Source organism: Moschus berezovskii, chromosome 13, assembly GCF_049115385.1.
Source record: "Moschus berezovskii isolate FMDL1 chromosome 13, NW_MosBer_1.0, whole genome shotgun sequence".
Taxonomy (NCBI): domain Eukaryota; kingdom Metazoa; phylum Chordata; class Mammalia; order Artiodactyla; family Moschidae; genus Moschus; species Moschus berezovskii.
Window position 1 is genome coordinate 16460581 of NC_142472.1, and position 12097 is coordinate 16472677.

Here is a 12097-nt window from a genome sequence, read left to right on the forward strand (position 1 = left end):
CACGTCCCCTCATCTCTTTCCTTAAGGTGGCCTCTCCACTTTCATCTTCTTGTTCAGTCTCTAATTCCTGTCTAACTCTGTGACCCCATGGACTGCAGCACACCAGCTTTCCTTGTCCTTCATTATCTCCTGGAGTTTGCGCACTCATGTCCATTGAGTCCAGGATGCCATCCAACTCTCTCATCCTCTGTTGCCCCCTCCTCCTGCTGCCCTTAATCTTTCCCAGCATCAAGATCTTCTCCAGTGAGCTGGCTCTTGGCATCAGGCAGCCAAACTATTGGAGCTTCAGTTTCAGTATCAGTCCTTACAGTGAGTATTCAGGGTTGATTTTCTTTAGGATTGAGTGGTTGAATCTCCTAGCTGTCCAGGGGACTCTCGGGAGTCTTCTCTAGAACCACATTTCGAAAGCATCAATTCTTCGGTGTTCAGCCTTCTTTACAGTCCAGCTCTCACATCAGCACGTGACTACTGGAAAGAACATAGCTTTGACTATATGGACCTTTGTTGGCATAATGATGTCTCTACTTTTTAATATTCTGTTTAGGTTTTAGCTGAAAATTACTTAGTTGGCTCGTAAGTCTAAACCAACATTCATTTATCCTTCGGACAGGTCCAAGTTCATTGAGAAACAGGGTGGAGGGTTTTGCTTCGACCTCCTGCTCCTCCCTGTGCTGTCCTCGTAGGCAGGGCTGCCGCCACATTGAATCACCTAAGGATGAACATGGATCCCCAGAGTCCTGCTTTCAGACATCATCCTGCTCGTCCTGACACCACACGAGACCCCATGAAAATGCACTCCATTTTGCTGTGTTCTCAGACTGACTTGGTTTCACTGTAGGAATCCGAGTCTCTGTATCTTTCTCTCATTTCAGGCCCTTCGCCTGAGTAGCTCGGCCATGGGGAAGACCACCACAGGCCAGATAGTCAACCTGCTGTCCAACGATGTGAACAGGTTTGATCAGGTGAGCTGCCCCTGAGGGATCCTCTTCCATTTCCCATCCTTCTCACTGGGTTTAGCTTATTGGGATGCCGAGTGCCAGGGTTTGGTATCAGCCAGGGTTCTGTTGAGGACACAAGACAAATGTTCTCTTTATCCAACACTCATTTCCTCTATGTGCAGCTTAGATCTGATAATATGTTTTGTCCTCTAGATGAGAAGTTTGTTTTCCTGACATTGTCTGCAATATACTTCAGTAATGGGCAGGCAGTAGTGTTCTTGGACAGCTTGGTTAGTGTCCCTAGGGGTCCTCCTGGAGTGGTCCTTCTGGGCATGTGGTGTTGGTGTTGCAGGACTGTCTTCCTCCCCCTCTGGCTGATAAAGGCCTGGTGGGCAGGGATTGTTCTTTCTCTGCGCCCTGTTCAGTGCTGCTGCATAGGGAGCCTGCGAGGAATATGCCAAGTGGGTGGTCCCCAGTCAGAGACAACCTCCTCTCTGCTGCACATCATACCCATTTCACACTTACCTTATGAATAGATCACGTTACCCCACGGTGTTGCAGCTGTTGGCCAGATCTGCATAGAACAGTTCTCTTTCCTGGATGATCCCGGCCTTTAAGTTTGGGGGTTTCCTTGGTAGCTCAGATGGTAAAGAGTCCACCTGCAATGCAAGAGGCCCGAGTTTCATCCCTGGGTCAGGAACATTCCCTGGAGAAGGAAATGGCACCCTGCTCCAGTTATCATGCCAGGATCATCCCATGAACAGAGGAGCCTGGTGGGCTATAATCCATGGGGTCGCAAAGAGTCGGACATGACTAAGCGACTAACATTTTCACTTCTCCTTCAATTATTCACTCATCAAACATGACATAAGGCCTCTACTTAATTTGAAGGATGAATAAGCCTTAATTTCTGCCCTGGAAAGGCCACAACCTGTCCGAAAGGTAAATGCACAAGCAGTTATCGGAAAGTGTGATAGGTACCGTAATATAGGCTCTTCTGGGGAGATGGGGACTGAATTTTGGGACAGAGAGAGTTTGGGGAAGCCCTGAGCTCATCTGTGTTGTGGACAAAATCAACATCTTCCATCAGTGGTGCTGGTCGGGCTCTCCCTGGCACGTCCCTGAGGCTGGCCCTGTGCGGCCCCAGAACAGTGTCATCTGGGATGGATGCTTGGATTTCTGCTTCAGCAGGTGTAAAACTCACTGAGATCATTTCTTTTTAGATTCCTGTCTGTTCCTTCAGAGCAGATTATTTCTACACTGTGTCCTTACTGGTTTTATTGTATGCAGTCCTAAGAAGGCTTGTCTTTTCTCTTTTAAGGTAATGATGTTCTTGCACTATCTGCGGGTGGGGCCACTGCAGGCTGCTGCAGTGACCGCCCTGCTCTGGATGGAAATAGGAATATCGTGTCTTGCTGGGATGGCGGTTCTCATTATTCTTCTGCTTTTGCAAAGCTGCTTCGGGATGTTGTTTTCATCACTCTGGTAAGAGAAACACTGGTTTAAAAAATAGGTGATAGGTGCTTAGTAACGTGCACCATCTGCTCGATGCTTCTGTTCAAAAACAAAACCAATGCCTTCTCTGGTCTCTTCTTTGAGTGCGTTGTAGACCCTTCAGGCTTTGCAGGCGGAGGCTCCATCCTTAAGCTGAAGGCTGATTTTGAAGAGGGAAAGGATATGGCACTCACTGGTTCCTCCCACCACCATACCTGAATAAGTGGAGTGTCCTTGAGCAGAATGTACCTACATTGATGTTATGTAAACTTTATTAAATAGTAATAATCCTATAGGCTCAAATTTAGCTGCATGTACTTTTGTTATTCTTATGTTAGAGCAATTTTCAGGTACCTATTTTCATGTCTTGTTTTTAATTCAGTGTTTCCATTAATTTATAAGTGCCTCAAGGACAGGGTCAATCTTAGTTAACTATGTCTTTATAAAGCCCCACAGTCCCAGCAGAATATGTGATAGAACAGTGACTGGTGATGAAGGACCTAATGGCGATGAGATAGACCTGAAGCAGGTCCCAGAGGGTTGGAGGTGGGTCATTGTCCAGGTTGTCAGGTGATGGAGGTATTGTGCTCTTTGAAGTTATTTTTTTCCCCTTGAAATTTTTCTTTTTGTTTTTTGATGACTTTACATGTGATATATTTGTCTATTTGCAATTTCCCTTCCTGTCTGCTGTGAAGAGATGTTCCTTATCCTTCGAGGGCTTGTTCCAGTGCTACCAGGTCCCTGCATTTCTTCCTGTTCTGCTTTCCTGGTAGAATTAACAGTCCCATCTTTTCTGCTCCCCAGAACTTCTCTCCTATTTTATCACAGCACAGACACTGTCTTCCTGTTAGATTCAGTGTCTTTTTGCCTTCCCTGCCCAACTGCGACCTCCTTGGGCAGAGAGTTTATATCTGACTTCCTTCGGGTCTTCCTCAGCCAGTTCTGCAAGTTCTCCAAGTTACTCCTTGAATTAGGCTGAATGGTTGACTTCTAGAAGTCTTTTTCTCCATTTGCACTTTGAGAAGGACCTGCCTGTGATGTCAGCACAGAAGAGCTGCAGGGAATCATTGATCCCTGGTCCCTCCCTGTGCCCCCTGCTGCTGCTGCTACGGCTGTGGTCACTAAGGCTCATCTCTCACATCTGTTCCCTCAGGAGTAAGACCGCAGCTCTCACAGACCAAAGGATCAGGACCATGAGTGACGTTATAACTGGCATAAGAACAGTAAAAATGAATGCTTGGGAACAGTCATTTATAGACCTTATTACCAGATTGAGAAGGTACGTTTTTGTACATATCACACCATATTTTTGTACTTTCCCCCCTATTTTTACTGCCTGAAATTAGAAGCCTTACCAAGTTTTCAAATGAAGATGAACTTAAATACTATGAGCTCCACACCCGACATGTGGCAGGAGGGTTAAGTGGAAGAGGGGAGATGTTATTTTAACCTGCTGTTCCATTTACGATCTTCTTAAAGGAAAAATTGTATGTGCTTCTGAAGACATACTGATAGCTAATAAACACATGAAAAAATACTCAACATCACTTTTTATTAGAGAAATAGAAATCAAGACTACAATGAAGTATCACCTCACATTGGTAGGCATGGCCATCAACAAAAAGTCTACAAACAGTACCCTCCTGCACTGTGGCAGGAGTCCAAACTGGCATAGCTATTGTGGAAAACAGGCTGGAGATTCCTTAGAAAACTAGGAATAAGTCTACATATGACCCAGCCATCCCACTACTGGGTGTATGCCCCGAGAAAGCCAGAATTCAAAAGACACATGTACCTCAATGCTCGCTGTAGCGCTATTTACAACATCCAGGACATGTGCTTCCAGAGGGGCCGTGGTGCCCGCCTCTGTCTGATGTCTTGGTGCCTCACAATTTTGGGGTGTCTTATTCTCTTCCCTAACAAATTCATGAGCTCCTGGAGGGGACGGACTGTGTCTTTCTGTCATCAGTGGGGAGCCCCACCCAGGACTTGTGTTTACAAATGCTTGTTGAATGAATGTTCAAACCCAGTCTGACTGACCCACAGTGTTTAAAAGGGTGACATGAAGTCTGTCTTTAGTTGGAAGAGTGAAGTGGTGATGAAGTGTGTGGTTCTGGTGTCAGGATGGAGCCCCAGGCGTGCACTGTGTAGTGTCTCCATATGAGGACTTGAATTCATGCCTTGGATGTCGATGCTTCTTTTAAAACCTCTTTCCTACTCTCTTTTTCAGGAAGGAAATTTCCAAGATTCTGAAAAGTTCCTACCTTAGGGGCATGAATTTGGCATCATTTTTCGCTGTCAGCAAAATCATGATTTTTGTCACCTTCATCACCAATGAGCTCCTTGACAACCTGATCACAGCCAGCCAGGTGTTTGTGGTGGTGACGCTGTTCGAGGCTTTGCGGTTCTCAAGCACCCTCTACTTCCCCATGGCCACTGAGAAGGTGTCAGAGGCCGTCGTCAGCATCCGAAGAATCAAGGTTTGGGGACAAATAATTGTTGTCAGTTGTAGGTGGATTTTTTGTAAAATGCCCTTTTGTCTGTTGTCACTGTGTTTCATTTAGGAGATATTTAACTCTCTCGGTGCCAAAGCTGGCAGTCCTCCCAGAATATTGTAGGTGCCCACTTCTCTTCTTAGGTAGATCGCATTACAGATACCGTAAGACTGGTTTACGTGTAGGGGCAGTATATATATAACGGCCAGTAGCACAGGGCTCTAGTGTAGTGATGCCTGCAGAGTCATTAAAATGTCTAAAAGCAGGAGAAGCAAGCAGAGTGCATCTCCTGTGCTAACTCCAATGACCAGGCAGTGACTGCGCCACCCTGGGGTACAGGATTCCTCTCTGCGAAGGGAGGAGAGGAACTTGCTGAGAGCTCCCTGGTGCTTGGACAGGAAGAGTGGTCTCAGATTCACTTAATTCTCTGTGTTCAAAAATGAGCTCTTTCCTCCACAGATGTTTTGCTTTTTGATGTCTGAGCCGCCCTTTGCATCTGCCTTTTCATCCCTGGCCCCTCTTTACTTACTGCTTAACTGTCTGTCTCTCTGGCTGCCCTCTTCTGTTCACATTTATAATTCCCACCATTATGTGAACCAAGAAGTTCCAGATATAAAGCTGGATTTAGAAAAGGCAGAGGAACCAGAGATCAAATTTCCAGCATCCATTGGATCATAGAAAAACAAGAGAATTCCAAAAAAACATCTGCTACTGCTTCATTGACTACTCTGAAGCCTTTGACTGTGTGGATCACAATAAACTGTGGAAAATCATGAGAGAGATGGGAATATCAAACCACCTTACCTGTCTCCTGTTAAACTTGTATGCAAGTCAAGAGGCAACAGTTAGACCTGGTCATGGAATAATGGACTGGTTCCAAACTGGGAAAAGAGTACATGAAGGCTGTATATTGTAACCTTGCTTTTTAAACTTATATTCAGAATACATCATAAGAAATGCTGGGCTGGATGAAGCTCAAGCTGGAATCAAGATTGCTGGGAGAGATATCAATAACCTCAGACATGCAGATGACAGCACCCTTATGGCAGAAAGTGAAGAGGAACTAAAGAGCCTCTTGATGAAGGTGAAAGAAGAGAGTGAAAAAGCTGACTTAAAACTCAGCATTTAGTAAACTACAATCTTGGCATCTCATCCCATTACTTCATGGCAATAGATGGGGAAACATTGGAAACAGAAACAGACTTTATTTTCTTAGGCTCCAAAACCACTGCAGGTGCTGATTGCAGCCATGAAATTCAAAGATCCTTGCTCCTTTGGAGAAAAGCTATGACAATCCTTGACAATGTATTAAAAAGCAGAGGCATTACTTTGCCAACAACGTTCCCTATAGTCAAAGCTATGGTTTTTCCACTAGTCATGCATGGATGTGAGTGTTGGACCATAAAGCAGGCTGAGCACTGAAGAATTGATGCTTTTGAACTGTGGTGTTGGAGAAGACTCTTGAGAGTCCCTTGGACTGCAAGGAGATCCAAGCAGTCCATCCTAAAGAAGATCAGTCCTGGGTGTTCATTGGAAGGTCTGATGCTGAAGCTGAAGCTCCAATACTTTGGCCACCTGATGCGAAGGGCTACTCATTGGAAAAGACCCTGATGCTGGGAAAGATTGAGGGCAAGAGGAGAAGGGGACGAGAGAGGATGAGATGGTTGGATGGCATCACTGACTCAACGGACATGAGTCTGAGCAAACTCCAGGAGATAATGATGGACAGGGGATCCGGGAGTGCTGCAGTCCATGGGATTGCAAAGAGTCAGACACGACTTAGTGACTGAGCAACAACAAATACACTATATTACATGATTATGTTGATATATACCATGACTTGTAATAATAGTAATTATGTAATATATTAGTCCATACATTGTTTAATATGTTCTGAGTGAAACTGAAAGTTGGTCAGTTGCGTCCAACTCTTTGCAGCCCTATGGACTATACAGTCCGTGGAATTCTCCAGGCCAGAATACTGGAATGGGTAGCCTTTCCCTTCTCCAGGGCATCTTCCCAACCCAGGTCTCTTGCATTGCAGGTGGATTCTTTACCAGCTGAGCCACAAGGGAAGCCCAAGAATACTGGAGTGGGTAGACTAACCCTTCTCCAGCGGATCTTCCTGACCCAGGAATCGAACTGGGGTCTCATGTATTGCATAATATGTTCTGATGTGAACTAATACTTTAAGTACAGTTAGCAAAACAGTATTTAGACTGTTCAAAGTTTGCAAATCCCAGGAAAGCAATTGTTTTTGTTTGTGCTTTCTTCCTGCAGTTTAACAATCTGTTTGTTTTCTCTCTTCTGTAGAATTTTTTATTACTTGATGAGATACCACAGGTCAACACTCAGGCGCCATCAGATGGTGAAGTGATGGTGGACATGCAAGATTTCACTGCTTTTTGGGATGAGGTAACAGACCTTCCCGGAGAAGGCAATGGCAAGCCACTCCAGTCCTCTTGCCTAGAAAATCCCATGGATGGAGGAGCCTGGTAGGCTGCAGTCCGTGGGGTTGCTAAGGGTCGGACACGACTGAGCGACTTCACTTTCACTTTTCACTTTCACATTGGAGAAGGAAATGGCAACCCACTCCAGTATTCTTGCCTGGAGAATCCCAGAGACGAAGGAGCCTGGTGGGCTTCCGTCTATGGGGTCACACAGAGTCGGACACGACTGAAGTGACTTAGCAGCAGCAGCAGCAGCAGCAACAGACCTTCCATTCCAAGATCATGACTGCTAACAGACAACTGTGACTAAGATTTATTGGAGAATTTTTAGATTTTACCCATGGTGTAAAACGTGACTTGCTCATTTACTATAAGTATGTTGCAAAATTTTTCAAAATAGGGACTAATGTTTGTATCTAATGGGGATTAATTATAAAATCAACCTAAGATGTTTGACATGTTGCTGTCTCTCTCATTTTCAAGGGAGCTTTCAAAGTATTAGCACATTTTGAACTTAAAGTCCATACATTTGTAATGTTAGCATTTACAGAATTGGACAGACAAAATGCTGCAATGTGATATGGGTTATCTGAAAACTACACAACTAGTTTTTAAAGAGGCTTTGGGGAATCAGCGTATATTTTTTGCCTTGATTTTCAGACCAGTTTATCATACACAGAGTGAGGCCATGATCTGGATCTTTGCTGTGGGGTAGAGTGGGGGCTGCCCCATCCTGAGCTTCTGGATACTTTGGTGGCAGCCAGGGTAGGAGGAGACAGCAGGTGATCCTCGTGAGCACCAGTGATTCCTAGTTAAAGGATTATGCTGTGTGGAAGCTGACTAGGAGAGCTGATGATTTCCAACACCCGGTTTATTTGTTAGGTTCAGTCAAACAGAAAAAACAACAGGGTCTGGTCTCAAGTTGTCAGTATCACACACCCAGTGCAGCCCCTTTACCAGCTGAAATGCGCCCCCTGCTCCCCGGTTCTGTGGCCCTCTGTGCTCATCCTCCTGTATCAGTGTGGATTAGTCAGGAAAACAGAACCCCACCACGGGAGAGGGAGTTCCACGCAGGGAATTAGTTACGCAGATGATAAACGAGGGAGGAAAAAGCAGGAAGGGCAAAATGGTGGTGCGTGAGACCACCCAGGGGTTATCAAAGGCAGGAAACTGCTCCCACCCTCAGGACTGGAGGGACTCAGGGAGGCGGTGCCACCCTCAGGAGGCTCTCCAACCACCAGAGCAGAGCCCAGGAGCCTGGGCTGTCAGAGTGGGGACCACAGAGCACGTGTCCTGACTGTAGACTCACCCTGTCTTTTGTGCTGGTGACTCTGTGTGCCCCCTGCATCGTGTTCACCTGCTTCTGACTCAGCAGCTGCCGTCCCTACTGACAACCAGTGGTTTGTTCCCAGATACATGAAACCACATCCCTGCACCTTCTGTCCATGGAAACTCACACAAGGTGTCTGATCTAACCTGAGAGCTTCTGCTTAATACAGTGGATTTACCTTCTGGTTGGTATTTCTCATCATGATGCTCTTGAAGCATTTATAGAAAGCACCACTAAAATTCCATTAGAAAGACCATTTCATGTGAATGCTAACACATACTTTGTATGAACTTATTAGCAGATTTCTTTTGTTCCCAGCAAACATGTAGATTTATTTTAAATCAATTCAGTATATGTTCTGCAGTTACTAATTAACTGAAATAAAAATACCTGTATGCAGCAGTCTGCCTGTGCAGCAAATACCTGTAAGGTAGAATAAGGGATTTTAGTTGTACTATAGTCCATGTGAATAAATCAGATGAAAAATCCGAAAAGTTTTTTATATAGCTTCTAGAGTTAAAAAAAAAAAACCCACATTATTACTAATTCAAGATACTAAACTGCTGAAGGAAGAGGGGAAAAGGCTGTGAGTTCTGTTTTAAGGCTCTTGTAAAATCTAACTAATGGCATATTATGATTCTGTTAGAGCAGAATTCAAAATTATAGAGATGAAAGGCTTCATCAGCTACCTTTTCACAAAAATAGATACAATGTTAACATCATTGTGTGGCAAGGTTTCCTTGGAGAAGGAAATGGTAACCCCCTCCAGTATTGTTGCCTGGAGAATCCCACGGGTAGCAGATCCAGGCGGGCTACAGTCCATAGGGTTGCAGAGTCGGACATGACTGAAGTGACTTAGCAAAGCAAAGGTATTCCTATCTAGGTAAATGATAATTATGCTATTGCAGCTAATTCTTACCACTTTCAGGGAATGGAAATTCTAAATATTTTCAACTGAATGTGTTCTCTAATAGCACTCACTAACAACTAACAGCCACGGCACCATAATAACATTTTTTGTGAGGTACCTAGACTGTTCCCACTGAGGGAGACACAAAAATGTGAGGTAAGCATATCTTTTCCCAGAAACCTTTGAAGCCAAAGATATTAAACAATTAAGACACTTGAAAACATTCAGTTCAGTTCAGTTCAGTCGCTCAGTCGTGTCTGACTCTTTGCGACCCCATGAATCACAGCACGCCAGGCCTCTGTCCATCACCAACTCCCGGAGTTCACTCAAACTCATGTCCATCGAGTCGGTGATGCCATCCAGCCATCTCATTCTCGGTCGTCCCCGTCTCCTCCCGCCCCCAATCCCTCCCAGCATCAGAGTCTTTTCCAGTGAGTCAACTCTTCGCATGAGGTGGCCAAAGTATTGGAGTTTCAGCTTTAGCATCAGTCCTTCCAATGAACACCCAGGATTGATCTCCTTTAGAAAGGACTGGTTGGATCTCCTTGCAGTCCGAGGGACTCTCAAGAGTCTTCTCCAGCACCACTATGTATAAACTTGCAAGTAAAACAAACGATAGCTGTACCAGCAAGCAATGAAGAAATAGTAAATCTTCATTTTATGAACCTTTGATTATCTAAATGTAAGGAATTTTGGCTTAAGAAATGGTAAAGAGCAATTTGTCATTTCTTACTATATAATATTGAAAACCAAGTGCTAAATTCAGCCATTGTAGGGTAAGAAACTAAAACAAAAAAGCCTTAATGACCTGGAAACTTAATGAGCAAAAGCTCATTGTAAACTGACTTAAGCCCCTGAACTAATCCTGTGTGTCGAAGGCAGGGAAGAAGGATGCCCCTAAAGCTGAAAAACTAGAGATTCATCAGGAAACGAAAGGGAGGAAAGTATGCATGCTTACCATGCTACAGGGGCTGAAACGAAGCAGAAAAAGATGGGTGAGAGGAAATAAAAAGTATGCTCTGTTTACGCAGGGCAATCATCATTACAAATCGACAGTAATCTGATCAACTAAAATTTTTTTCTGAAATTACACTGCTCACATTGTCTGTGTCAAAACTTAAAATGATTGTCTCATTAAAGAGTTAGTAATTATTCTAAAACAACTTCTTTCTTGACTCATAAAAGTTACATTTTAAGAAAGCTCGGTGGAAATCTCAAGGTACAACAGTTGGAAAATATAATTAAATCAACTTTATACTTTTTAGCAGTCATAAGAAAAATTTAGGGTGGTTCAATAGATGAAGGCTTTTGGCTTTATATAAATTTTTTAAGTTACTCAGGCTTGAAATAAAGTAGGTAAGTTTTCAGTTAAATACTAACTGAAGTGTCTTAGAGCAGATTTTCTTATTGCCCACATCAACAGTTACATCCTCAGACCAACTTTTCCCTTCTTTAATGTGAAATAGCAAATCACCAGCATTTTAGGTTAAGTCTAGACTTTAAGGCATTGTTCTTTAATTTCTAAATGATACAAAGTGCTTTATAAGTATGAACAATAATCTGTTATACTTTATTTACTATTTTTGTGTCCTATGCATTCGTTTCTTTAAATCTGGAACGTGGCATCTTTTTGCCATGTAGAAAAATATGATTATTATCAAGCACAAAATTTTACTCTAAGGATACTAATTTTTAAAATTTATTCCACTTTTTAAATGATAACCAAAAATCCACGTGATTGATGCTAACTTAGCACCTTTTTCTCAACTCTGGTCACTAAAGTACATCCTGAGTTTGAATAAAAATAATGCATCTTTTAGGCTTTAAAATGACTACTTTTTGAAAAAAATTTTAATTGGAGGCTGATTGCTTTACAATATTGGGTTTCCGTGGTGGCTCCATGTTAAAGAATCTGTCTGCGGTGCAGGAGACCCAGGTTCGGTTCCTAGGTTGGGAAAATCCCCTGGAAAAGGGAATGGCGACCCAGTCTAGTATTCTTGTCTAGGGACTGCTAAGTGACTTTCACTGCACCTGCCAAAGGATCATGAGGTTATCTGAACAGGACAGTGTTTTCCATCACTTACAGAGTTACATTTGGCATGTAAAGAAGAGAGAATCTAATCCCAAAGCAGCAGCCATTTAAGGTAAAAGAAGAAACCACAAATATTCATGCAGAGTACTGTGAATACTCCCCTTGAGAAAAATATTTTTTCTTCTTCTTCTTTTTTATTTTTCTTCAAGAGTGATGCTCCTATATGCATCCCTTGAGAAAGATCCCAGAATAGCATCTTCCATGTGGGACATATTGAAAGATGATATTCTGGTTTCAGTGAGTTACACTCCAGCCCTTGTTAATTTAGCAGGTCTATTTTCAGAGGGTGGGGTTAGTGTTAGTTGCTCAGTCGGGTCCAGCCCTTTGTGATCCCATGGACTATAGCCCTCCAGGCTCCTCTGTCCATGGAATTCTCCAGGCAAGAATA

The 12097-nt window shown here is 43.5% G+C and overlaps 1 protein-coding gene across 1 annotated transcript in view; it reads left to right on the forward strand.

Moving 5' to 3' along the window:
• The window catches only part of LOC148775815 (ATP-binding cassette sub-family C member 4-like), a 145853-nt gene that overhangs the window by 13820 nt on the left and 119936 nt on the right, over positions 1–12097 (forward strand). The window contains exons 5-9 of the mRNA XM_088842816.1: positions 873–962; positions 2260–2423; positions 3586–3711; positions 4663–4912; positions 7241–7342. Coding sequence (XP_088698942.1) covers positions 873–962; positions 2260–2423; positions 3586–3711; positions 4663–4912; positions 7241–7342 — 732 coding nt within the window. The remainder of the gene's footprint in view (positions 1–872; positions 963–2259; positions 2424–3585; positions 3712–4662; positions 4913–7240; positions 7343–12097) is intronic.